This window comes from Acanthisitta chloris, unplaced genomic scaffold, assembly GCF_000695815.1.
Source record: "Acanthisitta chloris isolate BGI_N310 unplaced genomic scaffold, ASM69581v1 scaffold11377, whole genome shotgun sequence".
NCBI classification, from domain to species: Eukaryota; Metazoa; Chordata; class Aves; order Passeriformes; family Acanthisittidae; genus Acanthisitta; species Acanthisitta chloris.
Window position 1 is genome coordinate 19,708 of NW_008682329.1, and position 13,303 is coordinate 33,010.

The following is a 13,303-nucleotide window of genomic DNA, read 5'->3' on the forward strand; positions in this document are numbered from 1 at the left end:
AGCCACAGCCTCCCTGGGCAACCTGGGACAGTGTCTCACCACCTTCACAGGGAAAAACCTTCTTCTACTATCTAACCTAAACTTCCCCTCTTTCAATTTGAATCCATTACCCCTTGTCCTATCCCTGCAGTTCCTAACACAGAGTCCCTCTCCAGCTCCATGTAGGCCCTTCAGATGCTGAACAACTAAAACTGAGGAGACCAGAAATGCCCCTAATGACAGGTGAAACAAATCTTAGGGTGATTCTCTATAGTGGAACAAAGACATGTCTATGCACAGAGTGTAGCTCAAGTGCTCTGAATAACCCTTGAGGAAGAACCTGACTCTCTTCCTTTAATAGAGACAAACTCCAAAATGAAGTTTCAGCTCTTTGAGCCAATCCTTAGCTAAAAACTTCAACAAGACAGGATGAATAGCTCTGGAGGGAGCTGAATGGGGAAAACCTGGGAAGTAGGAGATCTATGCATTTCAGACAGCTATGAATAAAGAAAAGATGTTCTGTAGCTGCAAAAAGTGTTGCTGATTGTTTGGATTTTTTCCCTTTAAGCCAAATATGGTTATTCTAGCTGAAAAACAGTAAACTATGAAGAAATTATCATTATAAATATATAAAATTTTAAAAAAAGAAGACAGGTTTAGGGTTGATTATGTGGTACTTGGGAATATGCTTTAATGGTGAACACAGTAGCTCTGGGTTAACAACTAGACTTGATGGTCACAGTGATATTTTCCAACCTTAATGGTTCCATGAGTGTATTTTTGGACCAACTGAAAAAATATTTTTAGCTTTGGCAGGACAGAATTCAAAATATTTCATTGCATATTTTACAAAAATGAGATTAATCCTTTGTGGAAGATTTATTGCTTGGAAGAGTGTGAACAGTGCAGCAGCAAAAAATTATCTGTGTACATGGCAAGCACACAAAATATTAATGATGACTTGTCTTTAAGCTCGTTCATAAGTTGAGGAGCACAGTCTGGATAAAAGTTCCTAAAATAATTTACCTTGTAAATCCATTTTTTTCCCCCAAAACACATAGAATTTGGCTTTTTATTTAATGGAAAGGGGGAAAACCCCATTGCAAATTATTATGCTCTTAGCAATAACAATCTTGCACTTAATTTTTTGCCACCAGACTTTGAAGGCTTTTTAAAGAGCAGCAAATGTCTTCATCTTCTCCCAATGGTTAAAATTTATTTCTGATTCTTCCCTCTATCCACTGAATGACATCAGCCAAGGAGACAAAGTATTTGGCACACTAAAAGTGTCTCTCAAATTTACCACACATTATATCCTTGTGTGTTACAAATGGACTACAAGAAACATTAAAAATGGAGGGAGAAACAGAAAAAAATTGCATTCAGGACCACAAAAAAAATGGAAATAGGCTGTAACAAATGTATAAACGATGTTATTTCTCCCTGTTTACTACAGTCTGTATGCAAGTTAGCAGAACTCCAAATTTGTGTGAAGAGTACTTTGACTGGAAATTGTTCTTAAAACAGATTTCAGAAATGACAGGATTTTCACTAAAGAGCTCTGAGCTCCCATTTTAGCACAAAATTGTTACTGTTTTAAACTTCTGTCAAAATTCCCATTAGTGATCATTTGAAATATCATTGCAATTCTTCCATGTCTCATTTTGACACCAGCCCTGGATTCATCTCACTCAACTTTCGCCATCTAAATATTGCACTGTGAGTCTAAACTTCCTGTCAAGGCTCCCCACAGAGTCAGTGGAGAAACACAGACATCTTTAGAAGTGATTCAACCCAGCTCTGGTGTGAAAGGATGATTTGCCCTTTGCAAGGCCACTCTGTCCTGGTCCTGGACTGTGCCTCAAGAGCAAGGTGTGATAAATCCTGTTCTCCTGGGATCATATACCATGGCCATTGCACAGACAAGCAAGAGTTGAGGCACTGCAGAAGAAACCATGGAATAAAAAGGCTTGGAAGATGAAAAACATGTTCTAAATCCAATACTGATGTGTGAGACACTGGCACAGGTTGCCCAGAGCAGCTGTGGCTGCTCCATCCCTGGGAGTGTTCCAGGCCAGGTTGGATGGGGCTTAGAGCAACCTGGGCTAGTGGAAGGTGCCCCTGCCCATGGCAGAGAAGTGGAGTAGATGATCTTTTAAGGTCCCTTCCAACCCAAACCATTCTGTGAGTCTATGCAGGAGTTTTTATTTTATACCTTATCTTTGTCTGTGGGCAAGAACTGCACTCCACTTGCACATCAGCTGAAAGCTCCATTAATCTCTCTCTTGTTCATCTCTTCCCCCACAAAGTTCTCTGATTAATTCACAGTTTTCCAGCCCAAAGCATACTGCAGTCAGGAAAGGAAATGAAGCAACTTTCTCTCCTGTCTTTTGTCTTCAACCCAATAGTTTTTAGTGGACCATCACAAGACTAAATCCAGGGTGCCTCAGTGGGAAAAAGAAAGGGACATAAAGTGCTTTCTTCTCAGTTGAAGCAAAATACAATCCTATGTCTTTACGTCCTCCGTTGTCACCTGAGAGTTTTTAACTCTCCTGTTATGTAATGGTTCTAAATCTGGACAAGATGGGGAGAAATTGAATAGAACCAAAGGTCCCATACACCTTCTGGATATTTTCTCTTCTGTGCAAGGAGTTCAATTCAACCCCAAAAAGCTCAACATCCCTCCCCTAACAGCCACTTGCTCATACACTATGAAGACCTCAATATTTAGGCCCTAAATCAAATTTAAATCATTTTGCTTCAGCACATAAATGGCCACACTGCCTCCCTTGCCTCCTAAAGAAAAACCTTGCATCTCCACAACTGTCTGTGTGGTTACAGCTTTTATATCCCAAGTGCAGAAGCAAAGCTAATGGACTCTGCCGATAGAATAAAATGTTCAAGCAGGGCAGTTTCCTCCAGCATGCAGATCTGTGCCATTACTGTGCATCTTCCCACCATCCACAGTGCATTTCTGTGGCCATACAGACCCCAAACCCACTGCTCAGCATTTCTTTTTTTACAAAAACACACCACTGTTGCAAATGGAAGGGAACCCTGAAGAGCTGGTGTTTGAAGCATGGCAGAGTTTAGAGTTCTCTTGCCTCTTCTCTCCATGAACAGATTAGCTCTCAGATTGGTCTGCAGTTTTGATTTGCAAATGCAAGAAGAGCAGATGTTGGGGTTGGCAGTATGATCTAAGTTTTCATAGAGAGACAGGATGTTAATGCAGCTCTGGGAACGCAGTGAGCCGGGTAAAACAGTCCTGTAAGTGTGCTATTACCCAGAAGGCCATAAAGACAAGATCTAATCTGCTGTGATTCACTGAGCAATGCTACTTATTGCAAGGACTTACAAACCCACATTTTTAACACAAGTCTCTGAAGCAGTTACAGAAGTTAGATCAAAACCTGACTTTTTGACTCACTCTCCAAAAGGCAAAGGAGATCTTGTGCCAGGAGTGATGAAACTGCAACTGTGGTTAAATAAATAATGTTAATTGTCATCTGCAGCCCTTTACTGAACCAATTGGCTGGGGCAATCTGTGCCTGCTCTGGGTTTCACCAGCTGTTGCAATTCTAGTACAACAAAACAGCTCAGGGTGTAATGGTGTTATACCTTCCCATCTCTGCTCAGGCTCTTGCAGTTTGGACCTTCAGAGCACAATTCATTTTCATGATCTGCCTAGAGGGAACTGCTTTCCTGCTATTCTCAGCTCTGCTATTGATTGTCTACTCTGGATCCTGTCACTGCCTTTACTCAGGGAAGTTGCCCAAGGTTGTTCATCTGGGTCTGGCTCAAGGCTCAGCAACCAACACCACTGATAATTTCCCAGTGGTTTTACAAAATGTCTGATCAATGATCTGCTCCTTCCTCAGGCATCCTCCCTTCCTTCTCCCTAGCCTCGTCAAAGGGAAGCAAGGATCTCACTCCATTTTGTCACTATTGCACATAACTAAATTCTCCTTGCTGTCTTTCAGAAGAGCTGCTGTCTCCTCCTCAAACTCCATGTTCCATTTTAAACTTGAAGTGAAGAAAACCAACTCAACTTTGCTATTTACCTTCAACTCTTCTGCATTGTTCCTCTTTCACTACCTTGCTCTCCTTATCTGTACCTTTCCACCCCCTCAACCCCATTCTGAAATCTTCCCCAACAACCCTCACATATGAGCTTCTTTTCTGACATTTTATCCTGTGCATATACTTCTTCCTTAGCTCTGATTACATTTTACATTCCCTTACTCAATTGCATCACCTCCTATCTGTACTGCTACTGTATCTATATTTAGAGTTAAAAGGCTAACATCACTCTTTGGTAGACAACAATTTGTCTTTGTGAATGGACAAGACTCTATTTATACTCCTTGACTTTGCTTCCTTAAATTCTTCCCACATTTCACTTGGAGTTCAGTGTTTTCTTTGTGGCCTCCTTCAGCATAAATGAGATGGTGGCTATTGCACACAGTCTTACCTCTTTTCACCTCCACTTCTAAATCATGCCAAGTGCTTCCTCAAAATCATACAGAGAAACAAAGTCTTTCACATTTCCTTCTTTATCTCATGCTATGACACTTCCACCTTCAATCCAGTGTTTATAGCTGGATGATTCATCTGTCTTAGCCTCATTTAATCTAAGTTAATTGTATAGACAGGTAAATTGAACTTCTCTCTGGAGGTCTCTGTCTTTGCCACTAGGAACACAGGAAGCTTACAGTGAGGTGGAGCTTTTAGGCAGCTGAAGTTAAAGGAGACAATTTGCATGCTAATTGTAATACTGCAGTACTGTCACTTCCATTTTCCACATGGAGGAAAAAAGACTGTTGAACTTGGTGACCTGCTCACAACCAACACAAAGGCAGAGCAAAAGTGGGATCAGATCAGGGCTCACAAACTTCTGGTCTTCACTTTTAGATTTCTTCATCTTTGCCATGAGGTCTCTGAGCTGAGCTGTTCTCTGCCATTCCCCAAAACTGGCACATGAGTCATTTATTTCAAGTCTTAAAAAAGAGGAGTAGTTACGTGACAGATGATGTTTTTTTGTGACTAAGCTGGTTTTTTAATTCTTTTGTAAAGTCTGTTTGTTCTATAAGACATACACATTTAACCCAAGAAAAAAAAAAAACAGGACAAAATATATCACTCAGCATGACTTAATTTTGCTCTTATAGCATTTTATAGATTTATCCAGTCATGAAAACCTATGGCATATTCACTTGTAATCCTATTTCTTGTTCTGATGGTCTCAAGCTTGACTTCTCCAATTTGATGCTGCTCAGCTCTTGAAAAGAATTATTTCTCACACCTTCTCTCTCCAGCCATGCTAAGGAATAATGAAACACTGGGATGAGCTGCATGGAGAGCCTGTAGAAAGCTCAGCTTTGGAGATCAGCTTTGGAAGAGGCTTCACAAATATCTGATAAAAATGAGAGATGAATCTAGTCCTGACTCAGAGAATAAAGCTGACCTAAGTGGTTTTACAGAGTCCTTCCCTGACTTGCAGTTCTGCAATGTATCAATATTCCTATAACACCAACAATTACTGACCATTGAAAAAAGTAAACTAAGAAGTTTTAGTGCATTTTCAGCAGCCTTATTGTGATTCTGAAGCAGAAGCTAAGCTTGTCCTACCTATCAAACCAGCACTCTGGGGACAAGCAGCTTCTGCTCCACTGGTTACTGACCACAAGGAAGGAGAAAATCTCATCTCTGAGCCATATCTAAAAATCTGATCTATTTGCATCTCCTTTTGTGCTGCCATTTGTGGCACTGAAAGCTCCAGTTTATGGAGTAAAATGGACACCAAATGGGCATCATCACACCCTGAAAACCTGACGAAAGGATTCAGCCCTTCAATTACAAACATAAAGCACAAACAAGGCAAATGGAAAAAGTGTAGAAAACCTGCAAAGTCACCAATGATGCTATGTAAAATAATGATAAAAACCTCATAAAATAAATCATGGAACAAATGGATTGAACTCCTGAATGCTCAGCACTGTACACCAGGTTTTGCTGAGCTTCCCAAACACACCTTTTTCCACAGCACACACATAACATCTTACAGAAAGCTCAGTTTAATGTGAATTTACACCTACAGGAGATTATGTTTCCATATCTGTTCTTGTTGCGGTTTTCATCCTCCTTGGCTGTATCCCAGGATGCTGTCTGCCCCTCTGGGAGTGCCTGCAAAACAGAAAACAGTTGGGTGTTTAGAGAGGCCTGGCCAATGCCTTTAGGGGGGGTGAAGATGCCTGAGCAATGCAAAAATAAAGGCAGTGCATAATTGAATAGCTGACCAAGCAAACAGCTGGTGGAGAGGAAAGGACACCACTAATGCAAAAAGCAGAGCTCAGTGCAGACCATTTGCATCTCTTGGCTTCTGCCACTCCAGAATCATTTTCCTCCTGCTACTTCACATCTAAAAGGATCAGGGGAATTTGTTTCAAGCTGCAGAGTCATAGGTTAACCTCATTTCCCCTGTAGAACAAGGCTTGTGGAGCTCTCACGTAAGTACACCTCAAAGAAAACCCAAATGGCTGAAATGCAGTGCTCAGCCTCTCCTATTTAAGTTGAAAATAGACACAGTGGTTTCACCTATTTCTCTGTTAATAATGGCTGATGTGATATAAACCACTTGCTGGTTTTCTCTGGGGAAAAATAAAGCAGCTCAGAGGTTTAGATTATTTGTAAGGAAGAGGTAAAATGAGGTAAAACCTGCTCAGGAAATATGAAAATAAATAGCCATTTTCCTAAAATCTGCTGTTAGCTGAGGTAGGATGGGGTAAGGGAACTGGCAGCACACAGTGCTCCCCTACCTACAGCTTGGCCCTACAACTATTCTGAACACACTCAAATGAGCCATTCTCCCTTTGAGACACATCCAGGGAGGATTTTCAAGGCAGAGCCTGGAAAGCAGCAGTTGGCACAGGATGTGGCTGGAAGATGGTCCTTCCTTCCCTCTGGAAAAACACAGGTGAGGAGAAGAGCTCCCCCTGAACTGCCTTGATAGCTCTGCCTCCTCCAAGATGTACTCCCTAATATGAACCTACATCACTAAACCCAACATTATAAATTGCATTATTTCAGGTCCCTGGGGAATTATGGAGGGTTTATACCACAATCATTGTAGAATCATATCAGCCTGAGCTAGCAGTAGGCAGTTTGACAGAGCTGTGGGAGAAAATGAATTTATATTCATCTTCACAAGCCATCCAGGTCCATTATGTGCCTGAATGCAATAGCAGAGAGATACAATTAGGATCTACAACACTGACATTACAATTAAACTTAATATGAGCAAAGCCCTGGCAGAGCAGATCACTGTGAATTTCCCCCAAAGGGTTCCAGGACAGAAAATGCCACGAGCACTGCTGACAGAGCCAGGGACAGTGAGTCCCTATTCAAAAGCTCAGGAGAAAGAGTAATAACTCTGTAATTGGTGAGGGCTTTGATCACACATATATTTCCTTTGCAGACAGTTGTTTCTAAATAGCAGCTCATCCCCTGAGGAAAAACACCCAACCAACAAATCCACACACAACAACAACAACAACAACAACAACAACAACAACACAACCATAAAAACCCAACAAAACCCTGAGTAAAAGAAAAAGGGTGAGGAAAGTTCATTTTCATCTTCAAAGACTGAGAAAAAAAGTTGCCTTATTTGTCCACTAATATCAAATTACAGCAGATTGACCAGAGAATGGTAACAGTCATTAGGCACCTAATCAGAGCCACCTGAAAAGAAAAGGAAAAGTCCTTTCTCGTGACTTTCATGTGGGAAAAGCTATCTTGGCCAGAGGAAACACATTCAGATCCAATAAATCCCTTTTTGACAAACTGTATTCTTTCATGTGATTTGAACATCAAATTCTCCACTGAAATGGATGTTTTTATATTTGCTGATAGAGCCTCTGAAGATTTACAAGTCCAGGATTTTTTATCTCATTCAATACCAGAGAAATCTCTGCTTTCCACAGAACTATCCAGCTCTGAAGGGAGGGAGCACAGCTCTGGTTGGTGAGGAACATATCACAGATGGTACAGACTAATAATTTTCCTACGAGATCACTAAAAATGCAGCACACCAAGAATCAAAACTGTGTTAGAAATAAAGGCCAAAATAGCCATTCTAATTGAGTGGCATCCAGAAAATGAGGAGTACACCTAATCCTTTGTTTCCTCAGGTTTTGTGGGTATAGTAAGTAACTCCATAATTGCAAAAAGGGTTAATATTTCTATTTCTCTGCATTATCAGTGATGGTAAATCAAGACACATCATTCAGGCACTGGTATTTAATCCATATTTCACAGGAAACACTCACCCTTCTTTCTTTGACTTGGTAACAGCAAAATTTCAGTGTTCAAAAAACTAGACTTGATTTTTAGGCTTTTTCTACTTCTAAAACTCTCTAAACTTCTTTTAGAGAAGTGTCATAAAATATATACTGAAATATCTTCCCACTGGTGGAATTCAGGTTACAGTGAAGCTTTTTAAATTAAATTGATCTAAATTTTAGCTGAAATTGCAAGGATAGATCTCTCAAAGTCAGCTTCATCTCAATCAAGCTTTCCAAGCACCACAGCCCAAACATAACTGAAGTGTTCCCATTAAATTGAGGCTTACTGCAAGCCAATTTAAATTTCCAATGGATGCATTTAGTTAGTTTGCTGTTTGTTTTTAATTTAAATACGAAAATTTGAATCCTTCATCTGCACTGATCTACCTCAATGCTGCAGTTTTGCTGCCAAAGGCAACAACATCAATTAAAACCTTTCCTCCTCATCCCAGAGTCTGCCACAGAGTCCTGGCCCTCTCCCCACAGTCACTCTCTTCTCAACAGTAGTGGAAAACTGTTCCCACAACTCTGCTGGGAGCCAGAATTAAAAATTGTTTTGGCTACAAAAATAAGCTCAAAATAAGTATTTCAGCCATTCATTTTGCAGTGTCACAATCACAGCCTGGACCACTGGAGCTATTCTTTCTGACCACATGAAGGTGTGCAGGCAGAAATGAAAGGGTTAAAATCCAGAGGTAACTTCCGTAAGCTGAAGACACAATCCTAAGATATTTGAGGAAGGAGCCACAAAATCTAAAATAGCTAAACAGCCTCAGTAATGCAGCAGGAAAATGTGCTTCAGTGACATCCTAAATCATAATGGAAAATGAGTTTGGATAATTAAGCTTATTATCTCCGTAGCCAGTAATTGGTGCTTGCAGTAAGTCTATGGGCCTAGTCCCACAGCTCACAACAAATCAGAGCTGATACGTTCTGGAACAGGAACGGGTGACATTTAAATGTGTCCTGCTTAAATGGTTGTGGCTATTCCTAATCCCAAATAGTGCTATCTACATCCAGCGCCGCCGAGAGATTTTGCTCTTCTGTTTTTCTGGTTTTCTTGCTGAACAGAAGCAGCAGCCAAAAAGGCCCAAGTCACACTTTGCCCTGAGGTGTAGCAGGAAGCCCCAAAATAACACACACACACACACAGAGGGAGTGCTGACAGAGCCCCACGTTCACACACAGTTATCATCCATTTCACACCAGCACTGACACCACTTCCACAATCACATCCTGTTTCTCATCTCAGCCTGGAGGTACCAGAAACATTTTTCTAGCTGCCCTCAGCCAAACACACAGCCTGTGCTCCAATGTGTAGGTGCAGACACCCTTTAAACAAACATGGGATGTAATTTCCAGGTTACACAGTGGAGATGAGAACGTACAGAGATAAGAGATTGTCATGTGTGACTGATCTGCTCCGTTCAAAGTGATTTTTCACGAGCGTAAAATTATTTGGTAACATGTCACTAAACAGGCTGCAATTTATGCTATCAATTTGCAAAGTAAGTAGAAAATCAGCTCCTTAGAAGACAAAAAAAAAAAAAGAACGTATTTGCAGGTGACACTGATATTAGTGTCTGAAAACACACTTTAAAAGAGACATCAAATTCTTTTTGAAAGATTTTATCAACTGTTCCGCAAAGCATTTTTGCAAAACTAATTTTGCAGCTTTGTGCTCCTGCAGATCCCAGGCTGAGCCCCCACTCTGAGCCAGCTCAAACCTCCCACCTTCCGGGAGCTATCACGCTCCTTGACATCCTCCATGGAACTGCTATTTGGAGCTCCTGCATCCCATGCTCCAAACTCCAGATTCCCCCGTGGAAAACGCCTGCTCCTGGGGGCAATTACCTCAGCACAGGGGATTTGTGAGCTCATGGCATTCTCCAGGCTACTGCTTGTAAAGAAAGGAATTATGCAAATCTATATAATGTCAGCGTCATTATATACGTCTGTCGATAGCACTTTCTGGGAGAGGCAAGAACTTGTGGAGCTGAAAGTTGCATTGACATTTTTCATGCTAATGTGCTATTTTGATAATTACCAATGCCAGTGCCAGAAAATTACATATATGCCAGCACCTGTTTTCTTCTTGAACATCAAGAACTAGATCTTAGGGCATCTGTAATTGTGCTGAATGTAGTTTTGGGTACTGTTCATGGAAATGGAGGCCAAGGGGGAGCAAAGGAAATCTCCTAAGAGAATGATTACCCTTTTTCAATATTAAACAGAGCTCTTCATAGTGAGAGTTTAATTAGCACACTTGATTGTGGAGCAAGAGTGACTAGACCTGGTTAAAAGAGAGTTTCCAGAAACATTTGCTCTCACAGTCTTTGATGGCATCTGATTAAGAAAATGCTCCCTGGTGACGAGCAGGAAAAGACTGTCCCTCAATTACAGCCAGAGCCAGCCCCAAGGATACAAACCCCACGGACTCTTACTTGCAGGGTGGAAAAGGGAGCTGTTTTCATTAAGTAACTTATTTTTCACAGCTGTTATGTTATTTTTAAGTAGTTTTAATGCCACTGTGCATATTAATTGCTTATTGCCTTCCCACAAGCTTACTACATTCATTATAATTATCGCTTGCTAGAGCTGAGTCTCACATATGTTTGATGCTATTTCCCTCTTCTGTTTGCTTTGCTCTAAACGCAGATTCCTCTTCCAACTCCCCTCCAATGTGATGTCTTCTGGTCATTGGGATTATATCCCTGGTCAGATCATTCCACCTTGTGGGGGAAAGGTGAGAGGGAAGAGAGCTGCTTTCATTTTTCCAGCTTACCCTTTACTCCTTTTCTCACTTGGAGTTGGAAGAGGACATCAGTCAAGTCAATTCTGAGCCAGAGGTCTGAGCACACAGGAAAATTCTGCCTTCATTTAAGCTACACAGATCTCTGCCTTTGACTTTACAATTCTGCATTGCACTATGATTTAATTGGGTCAACTGTGAGAGAGTATTTGGAGCTCCCAAAAAGCTCAAGCAAAACCTCTTCCTTTTCTTACAGCCTGGCTTGCACTGTTCAAGGAAAGCACATCAGTAAGGAAGGGACTGTGGGACTCTAAGTCCTGTGTGAGTTCAGCACCTGTTCAACATTTACTATCTGCCCTTTACAGCAGAGAGGGCACACACTCTGGGATGAGCACAATGTCACCCACTTACTGCTGTAGTAAACACCTTCTCTCTGCACTAGAAGGCCACCAAAGACTCTTAGTACTGTAAAATCCTGCCCTCATAAACAGAAACAAGAAAGCAAAGGATTAAGAAGGTGAATTAAGGAAAAGAAGCTCTTAAACCACAGTTATCCTCCCCTCCCAAGCATCTATCCCTCGTGAGCGCAACTTGTCTACTCAGTCATGTGATGAAAGGTTCCTCTCACCTCATATTCCTCTTTAAAGCCATAGCCCTGTCCTCTCTTCATCTGGGTGATGTGCTGCAGCAGGTCGGCCACGCGGATGGCTGGCTGGAACTGCCCCCGGGGGTAGGACATTTCCACCGGCTCACAGCTCCGGTACGGGTGGGTCTGGATAGTCAGGGTTGGCTGGGTCATCTCTCCATGGCTACTGTCTGTTTTAAAGACAGGGAGGCAAAACAAGCGTTCACCAGTCTCATTCTCACTCTGCTTATTCGTTTCTTCACCACCCTGTAGGTCGGTGCAGGCAAGAGAAAGTAAAGAAAGAAGTAGGGAACACACTTGCCTACAGCTGCCTAGAAAGACTAAATCACACTTGAATGTTTTTGTGTCAAAGGAACAAACTCAGAGAGATAGGAAGAGGGAAGAGCCAGCCAGGCTAAGGAGGATCCAGCACTCTCTGAAGGGGTGAGCTCCCATAACAACTCCAATCTACTTACATACCTGTCTTCACAGACCTGCAAAGAACACGACTGAGAGATACATACAGATGAGCAAGAGATTCAAGCAGGATTTGGGGTGTACAGCATGAGATAACTGAAAGGGACCCAAGTGAACAGCAAACAAATTATTAGCATTTCAAATAAGTCAGACAGGATGTTGGAGGCAAATTAAGCTGCTCTGCTAGTTCAGGCCTAGAATTTTACATGTCAATTACAAAGATGTAATATCTTCAGAAATAATAAACTGGCATAAAAATATAGTCCTCTTGCATGCAGAAATTTAAATTTCAGATGTGCAAACTTAATAGAAAAAGGGTGGGTTGGTTTTTTTTTTTTGGAAAGCAACGTATTTAAAGAAATCTATCACTATGCAGATGGAATTACAACCTCGTATCCAGCAAACACAACAAACTATTCCCAGTGAACTAATAGAAAAGAACTTAAATAATAACTTCAATAACCAAACAATTGACTGTAGCATTTTTAACAACATGAACTCAGATTAAATGAAAAAAACAGTTTCTTATCTACCAGAGTTCACCAAATTGAAGTAGTTGGCCAAATATTCAATTGGTTTTTCCTGTGATTACAGGGATCTGAGATGTTTGGGTCCTTTCACACACAGAGTTTGCACCAGTTCTTTCTGGTCTCACCCAAACCCAAGCTACTAGCACACAGAAAACATACCTCCCTCAGACTGTTCATAAAACCCCCTTGGGCTTGCACAAACAGGGCATGTTTTTCACAGCAAGCTCACTGATAAAGAGCCCAAACACCACCCCTTGTCAGCAACACTCCAGCCATGGTTTTGGAGGGATCAAGAATAAATAAATCAAATTGCAATTTCAGGGAGAGGCAGAAATATGGTTGGAGTGCTACTGTAAACATTTCTCTGCTTGAGAAACCACCGTGGAGTTTGATTGAAAGTGGTCAGGGGCTCCTCATGTTCCTCCTGCAAAGGTGAGCAGGAGCAGAGAGGTGAAGGCCTCTTTGGCAGCTGGTGAAACAGCAACATGACATAACATGACAAGTAACACTTTAGCTGGTTTATTGTTAGATTAGGGGAAGATATGAACACAGGGATATGCTCTGTTTGGAAGCTGCAGGACGATGAGGAGGAGACAGG

The 13,303-nt window shown here is 41.4% G+C and overlaps 1 protein-coding gene across 1 annotated transcript in view; it reads right to left on the reverse strand.

Moving 5' to 3' along the window:
* Positions 1-13,303, reverse strand: part of PTPRT (protein tyrosine phosphatase, receptor type, T) — a gene marked incomplete at both ends in the record, with an annotated part of 272,370 nt that overhangs the window by 19,124 nt on the left and 239,943 nt on the right. The window contains 2 exons of the mRNA XM_009078497.1: positions 6,075-6,162; positions 11,702-11,889. Of these exons, the coding sequence (XP_009076745.1) occupies positions 6,075-6,162; positions 11,702-11,889 (276 nt within the window). The remainder of the gene's footprint in view (positions 1-6,074; positions 6,163-11,701; positions 11,890-13,303) is intronic.